Source organism: Sus scrofa, chromosome X (assembly GCF_000003025.6).
Source record: "Sus scrofa isolate TJ Tabasco breed Duroc chromosome X, Sscrofa11.1, whole genome shotgun sequence".
Lineage (NCBI taxonomy): Eukaryota > Metazoa > Chordata > Mammalia > Artiodactyla > Suidae > Sus > Sus scrofa.
The window spans coordinates 82,075,545-82,096,919 of NC_010461.5; the positions used below are offsets into that span (position 1 = coordinate 82,075,545).

The 21,375-nt window shown below is 40.0% G+C and overlaps 1 protein-coding gene across 4 annotated transcripts in view; it reads right to left on the reverse strand.

The window, feature by feature from the left end:
* PCDH19 (protocadherin 19) overlaps positions 1-21,375 on the reverse strand; it is a 121,795-nt gene that overhangs the window by 44,180 nt on the left and 56,240 nt on the right. For 3 of the 4 annotated variants that reach the window (XM_021079758.1, XM_013986293.2, XM_021079756.1), the window contains one exon: positions 3,822-3,880. The exons of the other annotated variant lie outside the window; for it this stretch is intronic. In XM_021079758.1, coding sequence (XP_020935417.1) covers positions 3,822-3,880 — 59 coding nt within the window. The remainder of the gene's footprint in view (positions 1-3,821; positions 3,881-21,375) is intronic. 4 annotated transcript variants of the gene reach the window in all.

Sequence of the window (21,375 nt, forward strand, 5' to 3'; positions counted from 1 at the left end):
CTTCTTTGGAGAAATGTCTATTCAGGTCTTTTGCCCATTTTTCCATTGATTGATTGGTTTTTTTGCTGTTGAGTTGTCTAAGTTGTTTATATATTCTAGAGATTAAGCCCTTGTCAGATGCATCATTTGAAACTATTTTCTCCCATTCTGTAAGTTGTCTTTTTGTTTTCTTTTGGGTTTCCTTTGCTGTGCAAAAGCTTTTCAGTTTGATGAGGTCCCATGGGTTTATTTTTGCTCTAATTTCTATTGCTTTGGGAGACTGACCTGAGAAAATATTCATGATGTTGATGTCAGAGTGTTTCCCAAATGTCCATCAACATAGGATTGGATTTGGAAGATGTGGTATGTATACACAATGGAATACTACTCAGCCATAAAAAAGAATAACATAATGCCATTTGCAGCAACATGGATGGAACTAGAGAATCTCATACTGAGTGAAATGAGCCGGAAAGACAAAGACAAATACCATATGATATCACTTATAACTGGAATCTAATATCCAGCACAAATGAACATCTCCTCAGAAAAGAAAATCATGGACTTGGAGAAGAGACTTGTGGTTGCCTGATGGGAGGGGGAGGGAGTGGGAGGGATCGGGAGCTTGGGCTTATCAGACACAACTTAGAATAGATTTACAAGGAGATCCTGCTGAATAGCATTGAGAACTATGTCTAGATACTCATGTCGCAACAGAACAAAGGGTGGGGGAAAAAACTGTAACTGCAATGTATACATGTAAGGATAACCTGACCCCCTTGCTGTACAGTGGGAAAAAAAAAACAAAAAAAAAAGGCCTGGAATGGCTGGCTTAAAGGGACCTTTAAAGCTAGTTTTCAATGGAAAAATGCTGAGGTTTCTCTCAACTTCTTTCATCTATCCATTCATTCAATAAACATGTACCAGCATTTATAGACATGGCACCATGCCAGGTGCTGTAAAACCCCAGGACAATTTGGGTGGAAAAGGAAAGCCCTATGCATGGTTTAGGGCCCAATGCTCATCTTTTTTTTTCCACACTGCTTCAGTACCATGTTCATTTCCTGTTTTATTTTCTTTGAGCTACAGCCTTGATACTGCTCAAAAAGCACCACAGGAGCGGATATCAGACAGCAGGACAGAAAACCGGCATGAGGAAAGACCATGTTGCAGCAGTGGTAAAGTACCACTGCTGGCTTTCCTTGCTCTGAGATGATAGCAAGGAAACAAACAAAGCAGGAAGGAAGCCCATCCAGAAAGTAATTCTGAACTTGAGAGTTCCCTGGTGGCTCAGCAGGTTAAGGATCCAGCAGTTGTCACTGTTGTGGCTCGGGTTCAATCCCTGGCCTGGGAACTTCCACATCCTTCAGGCACGGCCAAAAAAAAAAAAAAGCAAAACACCAGAAAATAATCCTAAACTGTCTTGGCTTGTTAATCTGGGATTCTGACATAAGCCTTGGGTACACCTGCAGGTTACAGGTGACATTCAGGAAAAATAAAAGACTACAGTTTTTTAACACTAGATTCCTCAGTGCAGAAGGTTATGGGGAAAGCATCATATATCTTTCATTTCCCTTCAGGATCTACTCTTCATCCTTCTAAACCTTGATTTGTGCTATGAAAACCCCCTTGCCCTCTGGCTTTCCATTGGTTTAGCCGAGGTAGATAGATGAGAGAGGGAAAAAGAAGCCAGCATGGAAGACATTAACAACTGCTGGTGAATGCCAAAAAGAAAAGTCCAAGAAGCATCCTTGGATGGGTAGAAAATGAGTAGAGGAAGAGAAAATGGATTCGAAAAAAGTTTTAGGCCAACTTTTGGCCTTAAATTGGGTTGGCATTTAAAGAAACAGGGACTTGATAATAAAATTAAAACTGATAATCAGATTCAGAATTTCCTGGCCAGGAGCTTTTTCCATGCATGTAAATGGATCCTCAAGAAACCACACAGTGAAACGCCTTTCAAGTATCACTGTGAGCTATTTGAACAGTTTTTGTGGCTTTATCACCTGATGTTAGTCACCACTCTCTTAACATTTTCCAAACATTTTACATTCAAAATGGTTACAACTCCCAAAAAAAAAAAAAAAAAAAAAAGCATAGCACAAAAGATTCCCTGTGTCTTTCCAGGTATTGTGCTTTGTCTAAGTTTAGCTGATCCTATAAATTCCAAGGCCTTTGTGGTTTTCCAAAGCCTTCAAGGTTCCAAAAACAGAACCCGGCAAAAATGGCGTGTCCCTGAGCTTTCAGGTGTTTCCTCTTAATCAAGGTGGTCTCTGGTAAAAAGCCACTATCTTTGATATCAGGCAACATCAGGAGATTTTTCCACTGAGAGCCTATTAAGTCCAGTTTGTGCCTTTTCTGTATACATGTGTGTAAACAGAAACATAAAAAGTAATTAATCAAAATCAAAAGTTCTAGGGAGTCCCAAAGTTGCTGTGGAAATACATGTATCCCAAAAGCTAAATGTTTGAACATAAGTCTTCATCTCATCAGTTCAGGTCTGACCTAAGACAGTGAAGGTCCCCAGGAGCCTTAGATTTCTGCCATGCTATGAAAATCAGGCTCATGCTATGAGTTTAACCTAATCACAGAATTCCCAGGTACCCAGAGCTAGCCCAAGAGACCTGTGAGGATAAGGCAAGTCACTGTTTTTACCAGAAGTTTAAAAAAAAAAGGAGCTTTTAAATATCAATTCTGAAGCAGAAAACAAAGCAAACTGCTGCTTCAAAGTTACTCTAGTCAGTGCACAAAAAAAGAGAGTTTTTTTCCCCTCCTAAAACAAATCAGTCAAATGATTTTGAATTCCTCAACTTTTGTTTTTATTCTCTGAGCCAAGAAAATATTCAAAGTGGATTCCTCCCAACACCTCAAAAAAAATAAATAAATAAAAATTCAAACAACAGAATGACTGCTAATACTGGGCTATCCACACTCGGATAATTAACGATCATCACTTAAGGTCACAAGCAATTCCAGATCAATACAGATAAACCTAGCTTGTTTTCAGGGGGTTATTGCAGCATCATAGATTAAATTAGATATGATTTAAAGTCGTCTGTACAACAAACTAGTTTATTCCTCAAATCCTACCCTTCATTTCTATTATTTCAACACACAGTGTTCAATTTTAGCTGCAGAATAACCACTGGACCATTCAAGAGGACACTTGCATCAAACAGTAATAAAGGCATCACCTGAATGGTCAGTACCGGTTTTTCTGCAGAAGTTCTCTGCTTAGAGGACTCCCTGAACCCCTTGTTTTGCCTGCCTTGGGCATCACATACATTGTGCCTCCATGGATAACTGGGTTACGACCAACCATTCACACAAACCACAACTCTTCATTGGAAACACGTGTAAATATTTTAAAATTTATTGAATTAGGCAAATATCTTTTCTTTCATTCTCTCATCTATAAAGTTTTTAAAAGATAAGGAATCGGTTTATCTGCCATTAAAGTAGCCTTAAAACGATTTCAAAGTTGTCAAAATAGCAGCCATCTTGAAATTCACTAGAAGTTCCATAGGAGAACATTTTAATATTAAATTTCTAAATTATCACATAAAACTGTGTTTTAAAATGATCCCAATTTTACTTTGGTAATTGTGTGTACATTAATGTAAAGAAACATGACAAAATGCCAACACTGATTGGGTCACGGAATTACCAGAGTTTCTTATTTAGTTTTTTTATGCTTTTATGAATTTTCCTAATTTTCTACACTAAGCAGATAGGTATTTTCATTTTAAAATCTGAAAAGGGCATCATTAAAACTATTTAATCTTCTTTTTTTTATATTAAATCAAGCTTAGTTGTAGAAATAGACAAGCAAACCAACATACCTTTTAATTAAATGAGCTCGGCTGTTCACGTAGTTGGAGTCAAAAGAATAGTTTTCAGTCTGCAATGCACAAAAAAAAAGATTAAAAGGGTTATGGAGATGATTCATGAAAAGAGCCAAATTATTTTACTTATAGGAGGAATTTTTCTACTGGCAAGAGGCAATGAATGAATCAGAAACCAAAGTTATAGTGGGGCAACAGCCTGAGGAATGCCTGCCACATCCTTGGGGGCCTGGGGAGTCTGTGGAGGCAGCTCTCCTGGGCAGACCAAGATGAACTTAACACAAACATCCACCAGAATATGCCTGGCTACAGACCATGCAACCTCTTAGGGAAGACACAGCATGACCCAAAATCTTTACAGAAAGTAATTGCTTCCCATTCCCCAGTGGACACAACTGTGTGCCCATCAAATTGACTGGAAGTTCAAAGGTATTTTTATTAGTAGTAGATATTTAACATGTTAAAATATTTATTCCATAGATATGGAAATGCAACAAGGTAATCCCCACTGTGGATTTAAAGTCTTCCCTTTGTTTTAAGACATTTTGCTCAGCACTGGTTATATAGGAAGGCCTTTGTTGTATCACAGATATAAAGGCAAACAAGTTTTATGCTTAAAACAGGGTGAAGGGCAGTCCACAGGGGGTGCCAAAGCCTTTCATGTGAAACATGAAGTTTGCAGGCAAACCCCTGTCTCAGCTATCATTAAAACACCACTGTCTAATCTGGTTACAGTAGACTGCCTGAGCAACGGTTTTACAAAAGCAGATGCAGAATACCTGCCAGATGAAAGAGATGAGAAACCAGCTGAAGAGCATCCAGAGGTTGAGGGAGGGGTTTGAGGGGAGGCAGTCTTAGGAGGTAGGGACCCAGGGAAATGCTGACACAGAGGTAACTGCAAGTCCTAGAAAAGTGGATCTTACCTCCAACACTAAAGTACTACACTCATTGAACCATTGTATAAGCTGAAAAATGTCCAAACACACCCCCTCTGCCCTCCTGCCAGTCTACCAGAAATCCTCACCATTCTCACCATTCCTTAGGGCCTTCTGAAATCACTTCAACTGAAAGTGCCTGGGAAAGGAAACACAATAGCTGTCTAGCTAACAAAATAGCAAATTCCTTTCAGATGACTACATGTCATACATGAATTTTGCCAGGCTCTCAGAAGCAGCTTTTGGTTTCAAGGAGCTCAGAGCTTGGTAGAGGAGAAGATAGGACAGGTGATGGCAAATCTAATTGCCACATGAGCACCAAACAGCCAAGAGTCAGGATAGGGAACCCAAGTATCTAGAGTAAATGGGGGTGGCGAGTAGGCAAGAGAAAGAAAGAGAGCGGCGTATGGCAAAGAAAATTAATCCCATCATTGTCCTGTATTTAGGCATGTCCATGCCCTCCACATGGCCCTCATTTGAAGATAAGCTGTGTAATATCCACTCACACTGCTTTTATTTAGAGGATAAAACCCCCTTTAATGAAAGCGACAAGTTTTGTTGCTGTTGGAAGGAATGGGTTGGGAGAGTGAAAATCAAAAAGGTCAGTTCTTTGCAATTTGGTTCTTAAGACAATGGAAGCTGAAACTGTTGCAAACATAATTATAGGAGGAGGAAGCAAACTTGAAGCTGCATTGAGAAAAAAATGCTGGAAGAGGTTATCCATTGGTCACTTAACCAACAAGCATGTCTTTTTTTATACTTTGAAAACTAGCTTTATTGAACATTAAATTTTTTATATTGTTGCTTACCTAATCTTAAAATTTTTAAATATATTTCTCAGACAGCTGTACATCATATGTGTATTTCCATCATAAAGGATTCATAGTATAGATTTTTAAATTCCAACAAGCATTTCTTGAATTAATTTTTATATCAACATAAAAGGCAAAAATGAACTTTGGGTAAATATGCTATTCTATGATATTCAGTACAATATACAATTTAACAAGTGAAAGTCTCTTAACCACCCCAAAAAGCATTCTATCCAAGTAAAATAAGGAACCAATTAAGCACTCAGGAGCTTAATTATTAGTTTGTGCAACCTTGAGCAAATTACTTAATTTCTATGTGTCTCACTTTCCTCCTCCATAAAATAGGCATAAAAGAACATAAATCCGAAGAGGACTTTGAACTACATTTATCATGACTCTTGGTGGGAATGGTGGAAATCCATATTCCCTGCTTTCTACAGAACCTGGATTCCTGAGTAGGATCTGGAATTTGACCTCATTTGGGCAATAAGAGAATAACATATACACGTTCCACCTCAACCTCTAAACTTCCTAAATCATTTTTTCAAGAAAGGTAATAGACGCATAGATGCAAAAACAGAAAAGAGGATACTAGCTTTGCAGGGAAAGCATAAGCAACATCCCAAGATACTGTCATGTTAAAGAAGCCAGTTTTCAAGTAGAATATTTTGCAGAGCTGTGCATATGATGGCGTCCAATCTGTGTGCACTGTGCATAAAATATGGAGCTCTGTGGGGACATGACCTCCAGGCATGGTGCCAGAACTCTGTTTGGGCAAATAAGCAAAGCCATACAAATTTTCTCCCTGGTGACTATACTACTTCTTGGCCCTCATGGAATAATATATCTCACCTTAAGGATTTCTTCTTATAGACATTGAGTTAAAAGAAGAAATCAGTTTAGAAGCCTTGCTTATGGAAATCTTAACCATTCTCTTTCCCAGACTGTGATGTGCAGATGGATTAACCTGGGCAGATATGTCAGGCATGATCTGGCACTGTAGGTAGGAGAGTATCACTGAAGCCTATCACCTTCCTCTCTTTCTGAAAGCAAGCAGAGCCCTGTGAGGCTCCTGGGCACACAAGCCTTTCTGTGTCCTCCTTTTCTTGTTTTTAGAGAATAAGCTTCAGCCTTCATGACCTTCCCTGAGTTCCAAAGGGCAGTTGGTAATCAGGGAAGGGTTGCAGAGACCGGGGAGGAGCAGTCAAGAGACAGTAGGGCAGCCTTGGGGCAGGGTCCTGGTTCTTCCTTAAGGAATATATACAAAAGTATCTTTGAGACCTTGGGCAGAACTAAAACGCCCAACAAATGGAAGATGTTAACTACCTGATGAAGCATTCTTCTTTCCTGGAAAAAAGAGGACCACCAGAACCAGTCCTGAGGGCCACTAAACACCAGCTTTGAAAGACAATTCAAGCTTGCCTCTACCCTGATCCTTATCTACGGCCCTATTGCCCTATTTTCCACTCCCCAAATTATAAAACCACCTCCTAATCTCTCCCAAAGGGGGAACAGTCTTTAAGGCATTAGTCTGCTGTGGCCCCCTTTGCCCTGCAAAGCCATAAAGCTATCTTTTTCTCCTTCACCCAAAACTCTGTCTCTGAGTTTCTATTCAGAAACAGCAGACAGAGGCTGAGTTTCAGCAACATTTCTTTCCTGTTTTTTTTTTACTCTCAGAGAGTAAAGCCCTTATTCTTGTGGGTCATGGCCTTCAAATGTCAATATTCCATTCCCCAAACCAGCATAAACTATAAGGTCCCCATGCTGCATCCTCATGCAGTTAAAAGCACTAGTCATGAGGGAGGTTCCTAGAACTGATTTTCCATAGTGGATGGAGCTATGCTGAGTCATCCATTGTCCTTTGCCTTTGTAATCAGTCTGGGGTTTCTTTGTGAGGCAGCTTTGTTGGAATTATGGAAACAACCTGTGCAACAGAATTATTCTAACTGGACAAAGTACACTTTTCTGGCCTCATGAGTCCTCCAGTCCAAACAACTGAGCTAACTGGCCATGGATGGCCTATTATGGGTCAGTGTATACTAACATCAAGTGTTCTTGCTTGTACTGATTCAAGGTGTTCAAACCCAACTCCCATGCATTGAAAGAATAAATTATTTCACACTTCGGCTACAGCAAAGAATGAGACTCAGACCACCCTGAAGCAGGAAATAATCTTTTCTTAATGACTAGTTTGCACTATTGTTTTAAGTTGTCTTAAGCCGATGATTCTCAGCCCTAACTGCACATTAGAATCAACTAGGCAATTTTTTTTTAAATCCTGTTGCAAAGGTCCCACTCTGAAAGATTATGAAGTAATTGGTCTGGAGTGGAACCCAGGCATTGGTATCTCTTAAAAGCTTCCCAGGTAACTAACATATGGAGAGTGGAGAATTGTCCTGAGAAAAAGACTGGCCACAGGCTTTGACCTGAGGTGTTGTTTTCTAAGGCAAGCTCAGCTGTTTAGAAGATGGTGTCTCTTTTGTCAGATTATCTGCCATGGTCTCTTAATAGAGGATAAAGAACAACAACAGAAATACACTTTTAAGAAATAATAGAAGAGCTTTTATTTTTTGCATGAACGTATTGGCTCCTGGTTAGCCTTATTTAATCAAAATTTGCTTGACATTATTCCAATCCCCTCTCTAAGTATTCTAAATGGCAAATAACATGAAACATTTGAGAGGGGAAATTTTCTTTAAATGTCACATTAATTTCACTAGGAAATGTCCCTGTCTCTAATGAGACAGCCAAGTTAACACAGGAACACAGAAGAAAGACAAGAACAACATTTGTTTCTGAAAAACCTAAATTTCAACCTTACAAAAAGGGTCTAGAGCAAACTTTTATTTCCAGTCTCAATGGTAACTGAGTCACTTTCCCATCATTTAATATATTTCTGTTTAATGTATTTCTCCCAAATCTTTACTTAGTAGTCTTTATCCTAAGATTCACTGAGAGCAGACTTCTCACTTGGTTTATATTTAATAAAAGTCTTAATTTTCTACAAATATAAAGAATACTTACGGATAGCAGAATTTTTTAGAGAGCTCAAGGCTTTCTCCTGTAAGGACTAAAACTTTGATTTAAAATCCTAGCCAGCCTGCTTTGGTTTTGCTCATTGGCTACTTAGAAGCACCTTCCTAAACATAAATCACGACAATGCAGGTTTTGCCTGTGTGCTCACCGATCTCACAGCACTGTGTTTTTGGAGTCCTTGCCTTTAATTCTTAACATATGTCCTCCCACCAACCTGCTATAAAACACTCAGTAAGTACTGTTACTTCTCAGTGCTATTAGTATATCAAAAGCAGCTCCTCTTCCATTTCAAGTTTGATGCTTCTACTGTGCTCTTGGAAACTATATAATTATATTCATTAGAATAGTCTAGAGAATGAGAGTTAAGTTCTGGGTAGAGAGCTGAGATGTGGCTCTTCTAAGAGGGAAAAATACATGAGTTTTATAGGGACTTTTGCATAATGGTTTGAGTGGTGGTAGTGTTGTTAGGGTTTTCCACCTGCTGGGGAGCCTTCTTTGCTGATTTCTTTCTATTCTCAGCGCCTTTCTGGATATGGGAGGTTTCTAGAGAGATTTTGGGATGGGTGGTATGTTATTATGTTAATAAGTCTGGCACATCAGAAGTCGCATACTTCCACTTTGTCAGGCCCCCAAGGAACCAGAATGTCCTACTTTAATTGTCATTTTGCATTTTTTTTACAGTTCAGTGAGTTGTGCCCTAGTCTCTGGAAGAGTGACTGTGACTCTCTCAGCACCACATTTATCACCAGGAGAGACTTCAACCCCAAGGAGAAATAAATGCAGATATCCAGGACTAGAATCTTCGCCCAGCAGCACAAATCCCTAGGTCGTGATACAGTTAAAAAAGGTTACAGATGTTGAGATGAAAACCGAGATTCCTCAAATCTTAAGGGTTTTCATTTGAAAACGAATAGCCAATTTAAATTACACTTTAAAAGTCCCCCTCAAACCAAAAAGCATTATAACTGCAATCCACTATTTTTTTTTTTTTTGTCTATTTAGGGCCGTACCTGCGGCATATGGAGGTTCCCAAGCTAGGGGTCGAATTGGAGGTGTAGCAGCTGGCCTACACCACAGCTCGCAGCAACGCCAGATCCTTAACACACTGAGTAAGGCCAGGGATTGAACCTGAGTCCTCATGGATACTAATCAGATTCATTTCCACTGAGCCATGGTGGGAACTCCCGCTAATTATTTTTAAAAGTATTTTTCACCCTTAGTAATTTTAACAATACAAACAGGAAAACTGGAATCCCAAATCAAATGCACAGCAAAATGATTTTTAAATGCTGGGTTTTTTTTAACTGCTGATGTCTAATAATGATAATTGTGCTTATTGATCAATGATGATAAGACTCAACGTTCTTCTAAAAGTGATTGCTGCTTTAGATGGCATCTCCTCACAAAGGTGTTTTTAGAAAATGAATTGATAAACGGCTTCTTCCTCCTTCCAATCCTCAACACAGAAAAATGAAAATGTAGATTTTATATAAAAATAAAGCCAATGTGCCTCCAGCTAGAATGTATATTCAAAGACTCATTCATCCAGATAGCAGCAGCTGAAGTAGGAATTAGTTAAGATGGAATAAAAGGCACCACCCCCAGAGCTGCCATCACTAGAAAGCTCATATTTACCCTGAACTGGAAAACAAACTAAGTAAGCTTCCATTAACCATGCCTATATACATATCAGCACTAATTCTCATGTGCATGCATACACACACACACACACACACACACACACACACACATACACACACACACCACACTCACACACAGCTTGACTACAGTGAGCAATGCAGTGCAGTAGGGCGACTTGGATTCCTTCCTTACATATGTCACTGACATTGACGGCCTTGAATAAATCACTTAATCTCTCTCGAGTCCTTAACTTATCTACCTATGAAATGAATAACCCAAATGGTGTCAATGTTCCCTTCACCTGACACTATGTTCCCACAGTTCTAGGATTCTAAGACAAAATGGCTCTCATTAATTCATTCTTTCATTCTTCCATTCAATACACATTCGCCAATCATGGAGGATGAAAAATATAGGCTACATGTGCAAGGAGGTCACAAATTGATAGACCTTTTACTGGGACTGGTTAAAATGTCAGCCATTCAGAAAAACATGAAACACGCACACAACCACATGCTTACCTACAGACAAGGCACATACTTGTGCATAGGCTATGCAGTGCAACTTTGAGAATTATTGCAACTCTATGGATTTAAGTATCACCCTAATGGCTTGCGGTGACACACACAGGAGGATTTGGCCTTTATATTTGTTATGCATACTAAACCACAGCACAAATTTGGGGAACTTCCTTCTTCTATCCAAGGAGTTATAAATTTCTTAAAGTTCTTGGAAAAAGCACATGTATATGTCCCTTTGGCTCCATTTCCACAGCCTTCATCACTTTCTGCCAGTTCTTCTTCATCTCTATCTGCCTCTTGCTCTAGCCCATTTTGCAAAATGCTATGTAAATAATACTTGCCTTCTATTTTCATCACAGCACTTGTCTTTTCAAGGGTTCAAAGAAGCATTACAGTGGTTCCCTATTGCATTTCACATTAAATCTAAATTAAATCTTTAGCTGAGCAGTCAGCCAACACGAGTCCTCTGCCTCCCTCATAACTCATTTCCTTCATTTCAAATCTATCTACATCACTGATCATCCCACATAGCTTAGAATGTTCTTAGCACTTGTTGTACAGACTGTGTGATGCAGTCATGCATTTCCTTAGGTTCTATGATTATTTCACATGTAGCATATGAGTTTGTCCTCCAGCTACTGGAAGCTTTCTTTTGAAGTATCACTGCCACGATGCTGGACACTTAGCAAGTACTCATGTGATGAATGCATCAATGAAATAACTGGGGAAGAGATGGAAGAGGTTGAGAATAAAGCTTCTTATTGCAGTTAAAGTAACCAATTCTATTAGGCCAAGGTGGTGTTGTATCTTCAGAAAGAATCTGAACACTGTCTTCTGCAGTTATAATTTGTTCTCTGGGAGTTCCTGTCTTAGCTCAGCAGAATTGAATCTGACTAGCATCCATGAGGACACAGGTTCGATCCCTGGCCTCGCTCAGTGGGTTGAGGATCCAGCATTGCTGTGAGCTGTGGTGTAGGGCACAGACATTGCTCAGATCCCACACTGCTGTGGCTGTGGCATAGGCCGGTGGACCAGTGGTCCAGTGGCTACAGCTCCAATTCAACCCCTAGCCTAAGAACCTCCATATGCTGGGGGTGTGGCCCTAAAAAGACGGGGAAAAAAAAAAACAATTTGTTCCCTGTACTCACGCCCAACTCTGACCTTATAAATGCATAGCAGCCTGGAAATGACTGTGAGGACTAAGTTGCCACAGTTAGGTGCTTCTTGCCTACCATCCATCAGTCCTACTATATTTCTGGGAATGACAGTAGTGACACATGAGAGTATTTCCAAACCAGGATGGATACAATTTCTGTCAGAAGATAAGGCTTTGCCTTATCAGACCTCGGAGCTGAGGACTGACAGTGTGGCAGCTCCTTTCCTGCATGTGGAAGAGAACTCTAGGATTCCAATGGCTTTCAAGACAGGGCTATCAGTGGGAAACACAGGCCATTTAGTTAACATCCAAGTCAAGTTGAAAGAATTCCCCTCTTGGTGGCCTTTTATCATCTCTCCTAAAATTTCACTGACACCATTGATGTAGTCAGACTACCTAGAGGTGACAAAGGCAGCTTAGGGAAAGCACTTTTCTCTACCTTTAGCTTTTATTGGGTCAAAGTTGTGCCTTTAGAAGAGCAACCCAGCACAAATTTTACTACAAAGGCATCCTTGAGAAACTCAGCAGCTTTCTGCAGGATTCGAAACAATTCAGAGGCAAAGAGCCTACTGAATGACCAGGCTAAGCACCATCCCATTATATAGATAAGAACGGGCTTCTGAATGAGGCTCTGGGGCCCTTTTCTAAGTCTTTTGTGGGAGCACAGTGCACTTTAAAATAATATCTGCTTATAAAAAGCTCTGAGGAGCCAGTTAATGCCTATTCTATATGGGAATGCAAAATCAACGAGACTTCAGTGAGGATAAAAAAAGTAGTTTAAGAGTAAATAAAATGACTAATCCAAACACATGAGTCACATTATCTCATCCCACATAAACAAAATTCAACCTGAGAAGTAAATAGTCATCAACGGCATTTGCCAGTGGAACAAACCCTGGAGTCCAATCACCACCCCCAAATATCTAATGGCAACACATTAAAGCTATTTTGCAGGCACAGACTGCCTTTCATCCCTAAATATCAAAGTACTTTATGAGCAGGTGCCAATTGTTATTCTCCCCTTAAACAACCAAGAAAACAAACATACAGGCTAAGTGCTACAGCCATGTTAAATACTGACTCAGCTAGAACAAGCCACAAAAACAAGGACAAGAAAAATCCCCAGGAACACTGTTCTTGGCATTACCTACCACTGAGATGGAAAGCAAACACAAGATGGTAGCATCAGGGAAGTGATTAGGCTGCTTTATACGTATTTTTCTCCGGATGACTTTTTTGGCTACTTTCAGTGAGTGAGTCAGGAGAGTATAGTCTAGAAGATAGACAAAAGAACAATTTGGCATCCACTAACTGGAGATAGTTCTCCAGACCTAGCCAGAGAACCCAGTCACATAGCCCACAGGATCCAGAAATGAGCCACTTTCTTCCCTGGAACCTCGGTGACCATGTCAATTGTCCTTTAGAGGCATTGGCAAACATCTTTACGAAATGACCTAAGATGATTAGTGATGACTCACGGGGTAGCTTCAATTTCAGAAACTATGATTTGGGATAGCTGGTCCAACAATAGGAAACCAATGTAAAACCTCGCACAAGAAATGGCCCAGGGATCCTCAGTCTGAACTCTCCTGAATCCAGCCTATCTTTGAGCCTTTCTGGCTTAAAGAAGACCCAGCACTCTGAGCGGGTCCATTTCTGCTAAATTCTATTTTATTGGTCTCAATTCTATACTGCTTAGCAGCTATGAAGCCCTGTCTTCCTGCAGAGTGCAATTTCTATTGAGCAAGTCTTATCAGCTGACAAGACTTTCAAAATATTTGGAGGGAAAGCAGCAGGTGGCCCTATGCTTGTGGGCCAAAGCAACACCCCCAATCTAGTTCCAGCCCCAATCTCATTATTTATATTATACATAACTTAAAAGCCAGTTGCCTCCACAAGCTTATTTAAGAGTGAAGGAGTAACAGCCTTTGGCATATCATTCTATATTCATTTCCCTTGTACTGGCTTGTTGCCAGTAATATGTGATCATGGGGACAAAAACCAACCGGGTAATATACCATCTTAGAAATAGTGAATGTGTTAGCTTCTAATATTAATGTTTCTAATTAGATGGCAATACAATAGATCATTTTCTAGTTTGTGGTCGATGAAATCCTCCACAGTTCTCTTTTGATGTAGCTATTTTGATTACTGCTACGGCAAAAGGAGGGGGTGTGTCAGTTCACCAGGATGCAGAGAGGCAAGGATGTGAACACACAACATCCACTTATATTTACTGTCACCAAAATATAAACAGATTATTTATTTCTGATCTTTTTAAGTACTAGTTTCAAATTTAACGAGGCACAATAAACATTTCTTAGAATCAGACTCCATGGTTGCTTAACATTGGCAACCCTCTAATTATGACAGTAGTTTAAATAAAGAACATTCAGTTCTGCTGAAATTATTAGGCACTGAAGGAAATCCACCGTTCCCTCCAGTTTCTAGTGACTTCAACAAGCATTGCCACAAATCAGTGTTGGAGGCAAGACAGAGCTCACAATTCAGCATCACTTCATGAAGCATAAATGAGTAGCAAGAGGAAGAGGACTGATTCAAGGAAGTCATGGAAATGTTTGCTCATTCTCTAAAAACCCCTACCCGTCCTCCCAAATTCTAATAGATCTTCTCATTTTATGCTGGGGTGGGGAAGGGGTGGTGAGGGCAGGCTGGAATTTGACCTGATTTTGTAAAAAGAGATTAATCAAAAGGCTACTATCTGACATGAGTGCCGGCAATGATGCACAGTAAAGCCATAATTACACCTTAAAAAGTGGTCAACATTATTTGCAGCTTGAAATTGTCAGAGTATTAGAAATCCATACTGCAGTTATGCCATATACCAACAGAACAATTGCTAAAGCACCCTGCACTTAAAGGGGACCTTTCCTCACAAAGAATCTCTGAATGTTGTACCAGTAACTATAATTAAAAGGGTTTCAGGAGAGAAAAAAATGTACTTAACCTTAGAGAAACCATGAGATAGAGGAATATATATATATATATATTTTTTGGTCTTTCGGTTTTTAGGGCATATGGAGGTTCCCTAGCAGGGCTGCAGCTGCCGGCCTACACCACCGCTTATGGCAACGCCGGACCCTTAACCCACTGAGCAAGGCCAGGAATCGAACCTGAGTCCTCATGTATGCTAGTCAGATTAATTAACCACTGAGCCACAATAGAAGCTCGAAGAGAGAGAAATATTTTTAGATGGGCAGAAAACAGATGCCCAAGTTGGAAACTAAGCCTAAAGGTAACTACATTTTCTACAGAGCTCATGGCACAGAATTGAAGAATTTTGCTTCCCAAGCCAGCCAGCAAGACTTCCATGAGGTGCTTGATGACTGCAATGGAGCAGGTGCCTCCTGTCAATAACACCCTGAAAGAATTAGCATTTGGAAATGGATGCAATGTGCAAAATCTTGCCATTTTTTTAATCATTTTTTTTCTTTCTTTGCCTTTTAACCAACATTAACTAATTAGTCCTCCTGCTACTCTTATAAGCTAAATAAATATTATTATCCCCATTAACGGCAGGACAAAACAGGTTAAGAGACATGCCCTCTACTAGAAAGGAACAGTGTCACGTCTGCAACTAGAATTCAAGATTTCTCACTACAAGTCCTGCGTTCACACCACTAGGCCACACCTCATTAGGATTCTGGGAAATGCAATGAAATAGAAGCAATTAGGACTGGCTGACTGGATGTACTATTTGGGAGAAAAAAAAATACCCTACCTGCTTAAACATGACAAGTTCAAGGACAGTGAACACAACTAGAGCAATTTCCTCCTGCAGGAAGATTAAGAAATAATGAGGGGGAACACCTCACCCTCCCTCTCCCATCAGACTCCCAGCAGCAAAAACCAGGAACAATTCCAAACTTAACTGTTAAAAAAAAAATAACACTGTCAGAAACATAATTGTTCCATGTCTGGTAGTCCAACCCATCAACCTGTATAGGTGACTTCTACCTTCCTTTCCCCACAACATTCTCAGCTTTTTCCTGGTCAGTCTTTTAAATACTCGTAGACTCCTCCTTCTCCATTCACTTATACCCCTCTCTCAAAAGAAACTAGCACACTCACTCCTCATCCTTATCTGCTCAATACTTGTGCCTACTTGATAACAAAGAAAGAATGTTTTTGGGGCTCAACTGGTACAAACAGGTGTACACAGTCATATCTTAATTCACAAACACACACACATACAGATACAGACATATTACATATAATTTTTGTGAGGAAAAGAGGGTTGTATCATTGTGTCTCCCTATTAAAAAATGCTTGTTTCTGGCAGACACAGCTTCATTTAGGGCCATAATTCACCCTGCTGACTGTTTCTGTGGGTGGTTTTAAGCTTAGCAAAGATCACAGAATATTTAAAGAAAAGTCCTAGAAACCCTCCAAATACAGAGCCTTCAAGGTAAAAATTAAGTTCTTACTAGGTGTGTGACCTTGAAGAAATCACTGAACCTCTCTAACATGCAATTTCCTAAGCTATAAAATAGAAATAGCTCCTGTTTTAACAATCTTACAAAGTTGTTATTAGGATCAAACAAAACAATAAATGTGCAGGTGCCTTCTAAAAGTGGACTGCCGGACAAATGACAGGTTATCAGATTATCAGTTTAGAAACAATTTCTCTTGAACACACACACACACACACACACACACACACACACACACACACACATAACTGTCATTTTTTAGGGCCACACTCGCGGCATATGGAGGTTCCCAGGCTAGGGGTCGAATTGGAGCTGTAGCCACTGGCCTACGCCAGAGCCACAGCAACGCGGGATGGGAGCCGCATCTGCGACCTACACTACAGCACAACTCACCGCAACATCGGATACTCAACCCATTGAGCGAGGCCAGGGAACAACCTGCATCCTCATGGATCCTAGTCAGATTTGTTTCCACTGAACCATGACAGGAACTACCTCTGTTGAATATTTATTTCTATTTTCAACTAAATTCCTATTGAACATTATGAATAGTTTTCCTTCTAAGGTTTCCTACTAGGATATTTTATCTCATTCTCCCCCTATCTGTACTATCAGAAAAAGAAACAATGTGATGACCAGTCTTATTTTTCGGCATGAAAGATATATACAGAGAGAGAGAGAGAGACTCAACTTCTCTAATTACTGATTCAACGCCTTAGCTGGAGTGTGACTGTGTGTGTGTGTGTGTGTGTGTGTGTGTGTGTGTGTGTGTGTGTAGACAGAGAGAGAGAGACAGAAACAGAGAAAGAAAATTCAGCTTAAAAAGAGTTGAAATGACCTCACACCATCTGAAATTATGTGAAAGACAAGATTTGAGACACTTTAAAAGCCTTTATAAACCAGTTTTCCTTTGCCCCATTTCCTTCCTCTGTTATGACTGAAGTGTCACAGAATCTCTTTAATTTTAAAAAAAAAGAAAGAAAAAAAGAAAGAAAACCTCATCCCAGGGTTAAGTAAAGCACATTAGCATGCATAATTCAGAGCCCTCAGCTGGAAAAATCCATTCAAAGCCTACCGTAGTGTATGGATTAAAAAAAAAAAAAAAAAAAGCACAGTTAAAGGGCTGAAGCAGCTTGGCCAAGGCCTTCTAAGATCCCAGACCCCAAGCAATGAGACAGTTCAACTCAGAACCACCCTGGAGTCTGAATGTGGGCTCATTTTAATATTTCTTAGAGCTGAACATAGATACTATGTCCAATAGCACAGACATATGTAGTTATTTACATTTAACGTAACAAAAATAGAGTTAAAATTTTAGTTTCTCAGTCACAGTAGCTACCTGTCAAGGGCTCAATAGGCAATGTGGCTAGTGGCTACCATCTTAGCACAGATGTAGAAGATTACCTTCATCCTATAAAGTTCTATTGGACAATGCTTCCCTAGAGCAAGACTGTGGGCCTGTGACTGGGAACTCTCCAATTCTGAAATATGTTGCCGTTGATGGCCTAAGGAAATATAAGACATGGACTTACCACTATCACATCATGTAACACATCATACGGCATATATGTCAGCCCCACTAGGCTGGAAACTCCTTAAGAGCAAGGACTATGTCTTTAAGTGTCTATATCTTCAGTGCCTGGCACTGTTCCTGGCACAAAGCAGGTGCTCACCCACTGCTTGTTAATTGACTAACAGCTGATGTTAGACGCATCCGTGTGATAGGAATTCACAGATTGAATCGGAAATGTAAGGTTTGCGAAGCTGTTTAAAGAAAGGCGACTCTGCTTCTGAAACTTGTATTTGTTTCAGCATTTCTCAGGAATTTAGATCTTGGAGAGGACTGGCTTAACTTCAAAACTACCCTTCTGTCACCCCACCCCTATAAATCCGACTCTTGCATTCATCTAAAGCATCATTTGTGAACCTAAAAAATTAGAATCCCATGTTTATCAATATTAAGATGCCAATGTATAATACACAGTATATTGAACATGATACCATCCACACCTTTAAAGAATTTTTGGTTGTTTGCTTTTTTTTTTTTTTTTTTTTGTCTTTTTGTCTTTTTGCCATTTCTTGGGCCGCTCTTCTGGCATATGAAGGTTCCCAGGCTAGGGGTCCAATCAGAGCTGTAGCTGTTGGCTTACGCCAGAGCCACAGCAACAAGGGGTCCAAGCCGTGTCTGCAACCTACACCATAGCTCAGGGCAATGCCGGATCCTTAACCCACTGAGCAAAGCCAGGGATCAAACCTGCAACCTCACGGTTCCTAGTCGGATTCATTAACCACTACACCACGACGGGAACTCCTAAAGAAGGTTTTTACAATCTGATAATGAGACATACCTATGGGACTGTGTCTCTCAGTAGCCCAATTTTTTAAATTATTTTCTTAAATGGCACCTTGTTTCAGTAAGGTTCTTCACAGAGCCTCAACCCATGCTCTCTTCCAATAACCAAAACAGTCTTAAGAAGTATGTAGGCAAAGTATTATTCTCCTTTTTTATATGTGTGTGTGTCTGTATATACATATATATATATTGCTTTTTAGAGTCACACCTGCAGCATATGGAAGTTCCCAGGCTAGGAGTCCAATCGGAGCTACAGCTGCCAGCCTATGCCACAGCCACAGCAACAGAGGATCTGAGCCACATCTGCGACCTATGCCACAGCTCACGGTAGCGCTGGATCCTTAACAAACTGAGCAAGTCCAGGGATTAAACCCGAGTCCTCATGGATCCTAGTCGAGTTCACTAGGATAGACTGAGCCACAATGGGAACACCCTATTCTCCCTTTTTAACAGATGGAAAAACTGAGGCCCAGAGAGTTTCTGAATCTAAGATCAACAGCCAATTATTAGCAGATTCAGAGCAAGAACCTAAGGCTCTTTCTTTCCAGACAAGGGAAATTTCCACCCAGTCTAACTTCAGAGGAAATGGAAGCTCAGTTGGCTGACACTTCTTTTGCTTTCAATCTATAGTCTCTTCTGAGATCTATCTTTCATAAATTAAAAAATATACACTTTTATGCAATATTATTTCTTCATATCATGCAGTATTAATTATTTCTTCAGTTGCTTTTCTGACAGATATGTTCATTTGCAAATGTTCTTGAAATCATCATCTGACCATGCTATGCCCTGGCTTTGAAAAAATTCTCTCTTGAAACAAAAAGACAACTTACAGAATGGGAGAAAATAGTTTCAAATGATGCAACTGACAAGGGCTTAATCTCTAGAATATATAAACAACTTAGACAACCCAACAGCAAAAAAACCAATCAATCAATGGAAAAATGGGCAAAAGACCTGAATAGACATTTCTCCAAAGAAGATATACAGATGGCCAGCAAACACATGAAAAAATGCTCAACATCGCTGATTATAAGAGAAATGCCAATCAAAACTACCATGAGATACCACCTCACACCAGTCAGAATGGCCATCATTAATAAATCCACAAACAACAAGTGCTGGAGGGGCTGTGGAGAAAAGGGAACCCTCCTGCACTGTTGGTGGGAATGTCAACTGGTACAGTCACTATGGAGAACAGTTTGGAGATACCTTAGAAATCTATACATAGAACTTCCATATGACCCCACAATCCCACTCTTGGGCATCTATCCGGACAAAACTCTACTTAAAAGAGACACGTGCACCTGCATGTTCATTGCAGCACTATTCACAATAGCCAGGACATGGAAACAACCCAAATGTCCATCGACAGATGATTGGATTCGGAAGAGGTGGTATATATACACAATGGAATACTACTCAGCCATAAAAAAGAATGACATAATGCCATTTGCAGCAACATGGATGGAACTAGAGAGTCTCATACTGAGTGAAATGAGCCAGAAAGACAAAGACAAATACCATATGATATCACTTATAACTGGAATCTAATAGCCAGCACAAATGAACATCTCCTCAGAAAAGAAAATCATGGACTTGGAGAAGAGACTTGTGGCTGCCTGATGGGAGGGGGAGGGAGTGAGAGGGATCGGGAGCTTGGGCTTATCAGACACAACTTAGAATAGATTTACAAGGAGATCCTGCTGAATAGCATTGAGAACTATGTCTAGATACTCATGTTGCAACAGAAGAAAGGGAGGGGGAAAAATGTAATTGTAATGTATACATGTAAGGATAACCTGACCCCCTTGCTGTACAGTGGGAAAATAAAAAAAATTATAAAAAAAAAGAAAAAATTCTCTTTTGGTCTCATGACCATCACAGAATCACATACCCAAAGAACATTCAAACTCAAAAGAGATCTTAGTATCTAATCTCTCTCTGTCTCACTTCCCTCTCTGTCTCTGTCTCTATCTCTGTCTCTACCCCTCTCTCTCTCCCCCACTCCACCAACACACACATAGTCAATATTTTGAAAGCAAGGGAATGGGTCCAGGGAACCTCATAACCAACCTCAAAGCATCACACCTGCTTATTAGAAACCCAAGCATAAGTTTAGACCCCAGCTCTTCAGACACCCAGGCCAGAGCTCATCCCTCTCCACCTGCCCAGCCCCTTCCTGTTATTTCTTTCTTTTTTTTCTTTTTTTTAATTTTCCCACTGTACAGCAAGGGGATCAAGTTATCCTTACATGTATACATTACATTTTTTCCCCACCCTTTGTTCTGTTGCAACATGAGTATCTAGACATAGTTCTCAATACTACTCAGCAGGATCTCCTTGTAAATCTCCTCAGATGTCCCAGAAGAGTAAAACCTAAGGATGCAGATTCCATCCACAAAATTTCTTGAGGGAAGGAAAAGTCAAATTGACTGCAAATGATGTTTGTAAATCATTTCTTGTCAATATCCCATCATTAAGAAAAGTAATTGTTCCTTGGGATACTATAGAAAGAGGATACAGACTGTCTTTAGCTGAGTGATCCAAAGAAAGTCGAATGATAAAGTTCAGTGAAATACAGCCTCATTCCAGCAAATGACTTGCTTTGTTGCCACTTAAATTGCTCATCTATAATTGCTG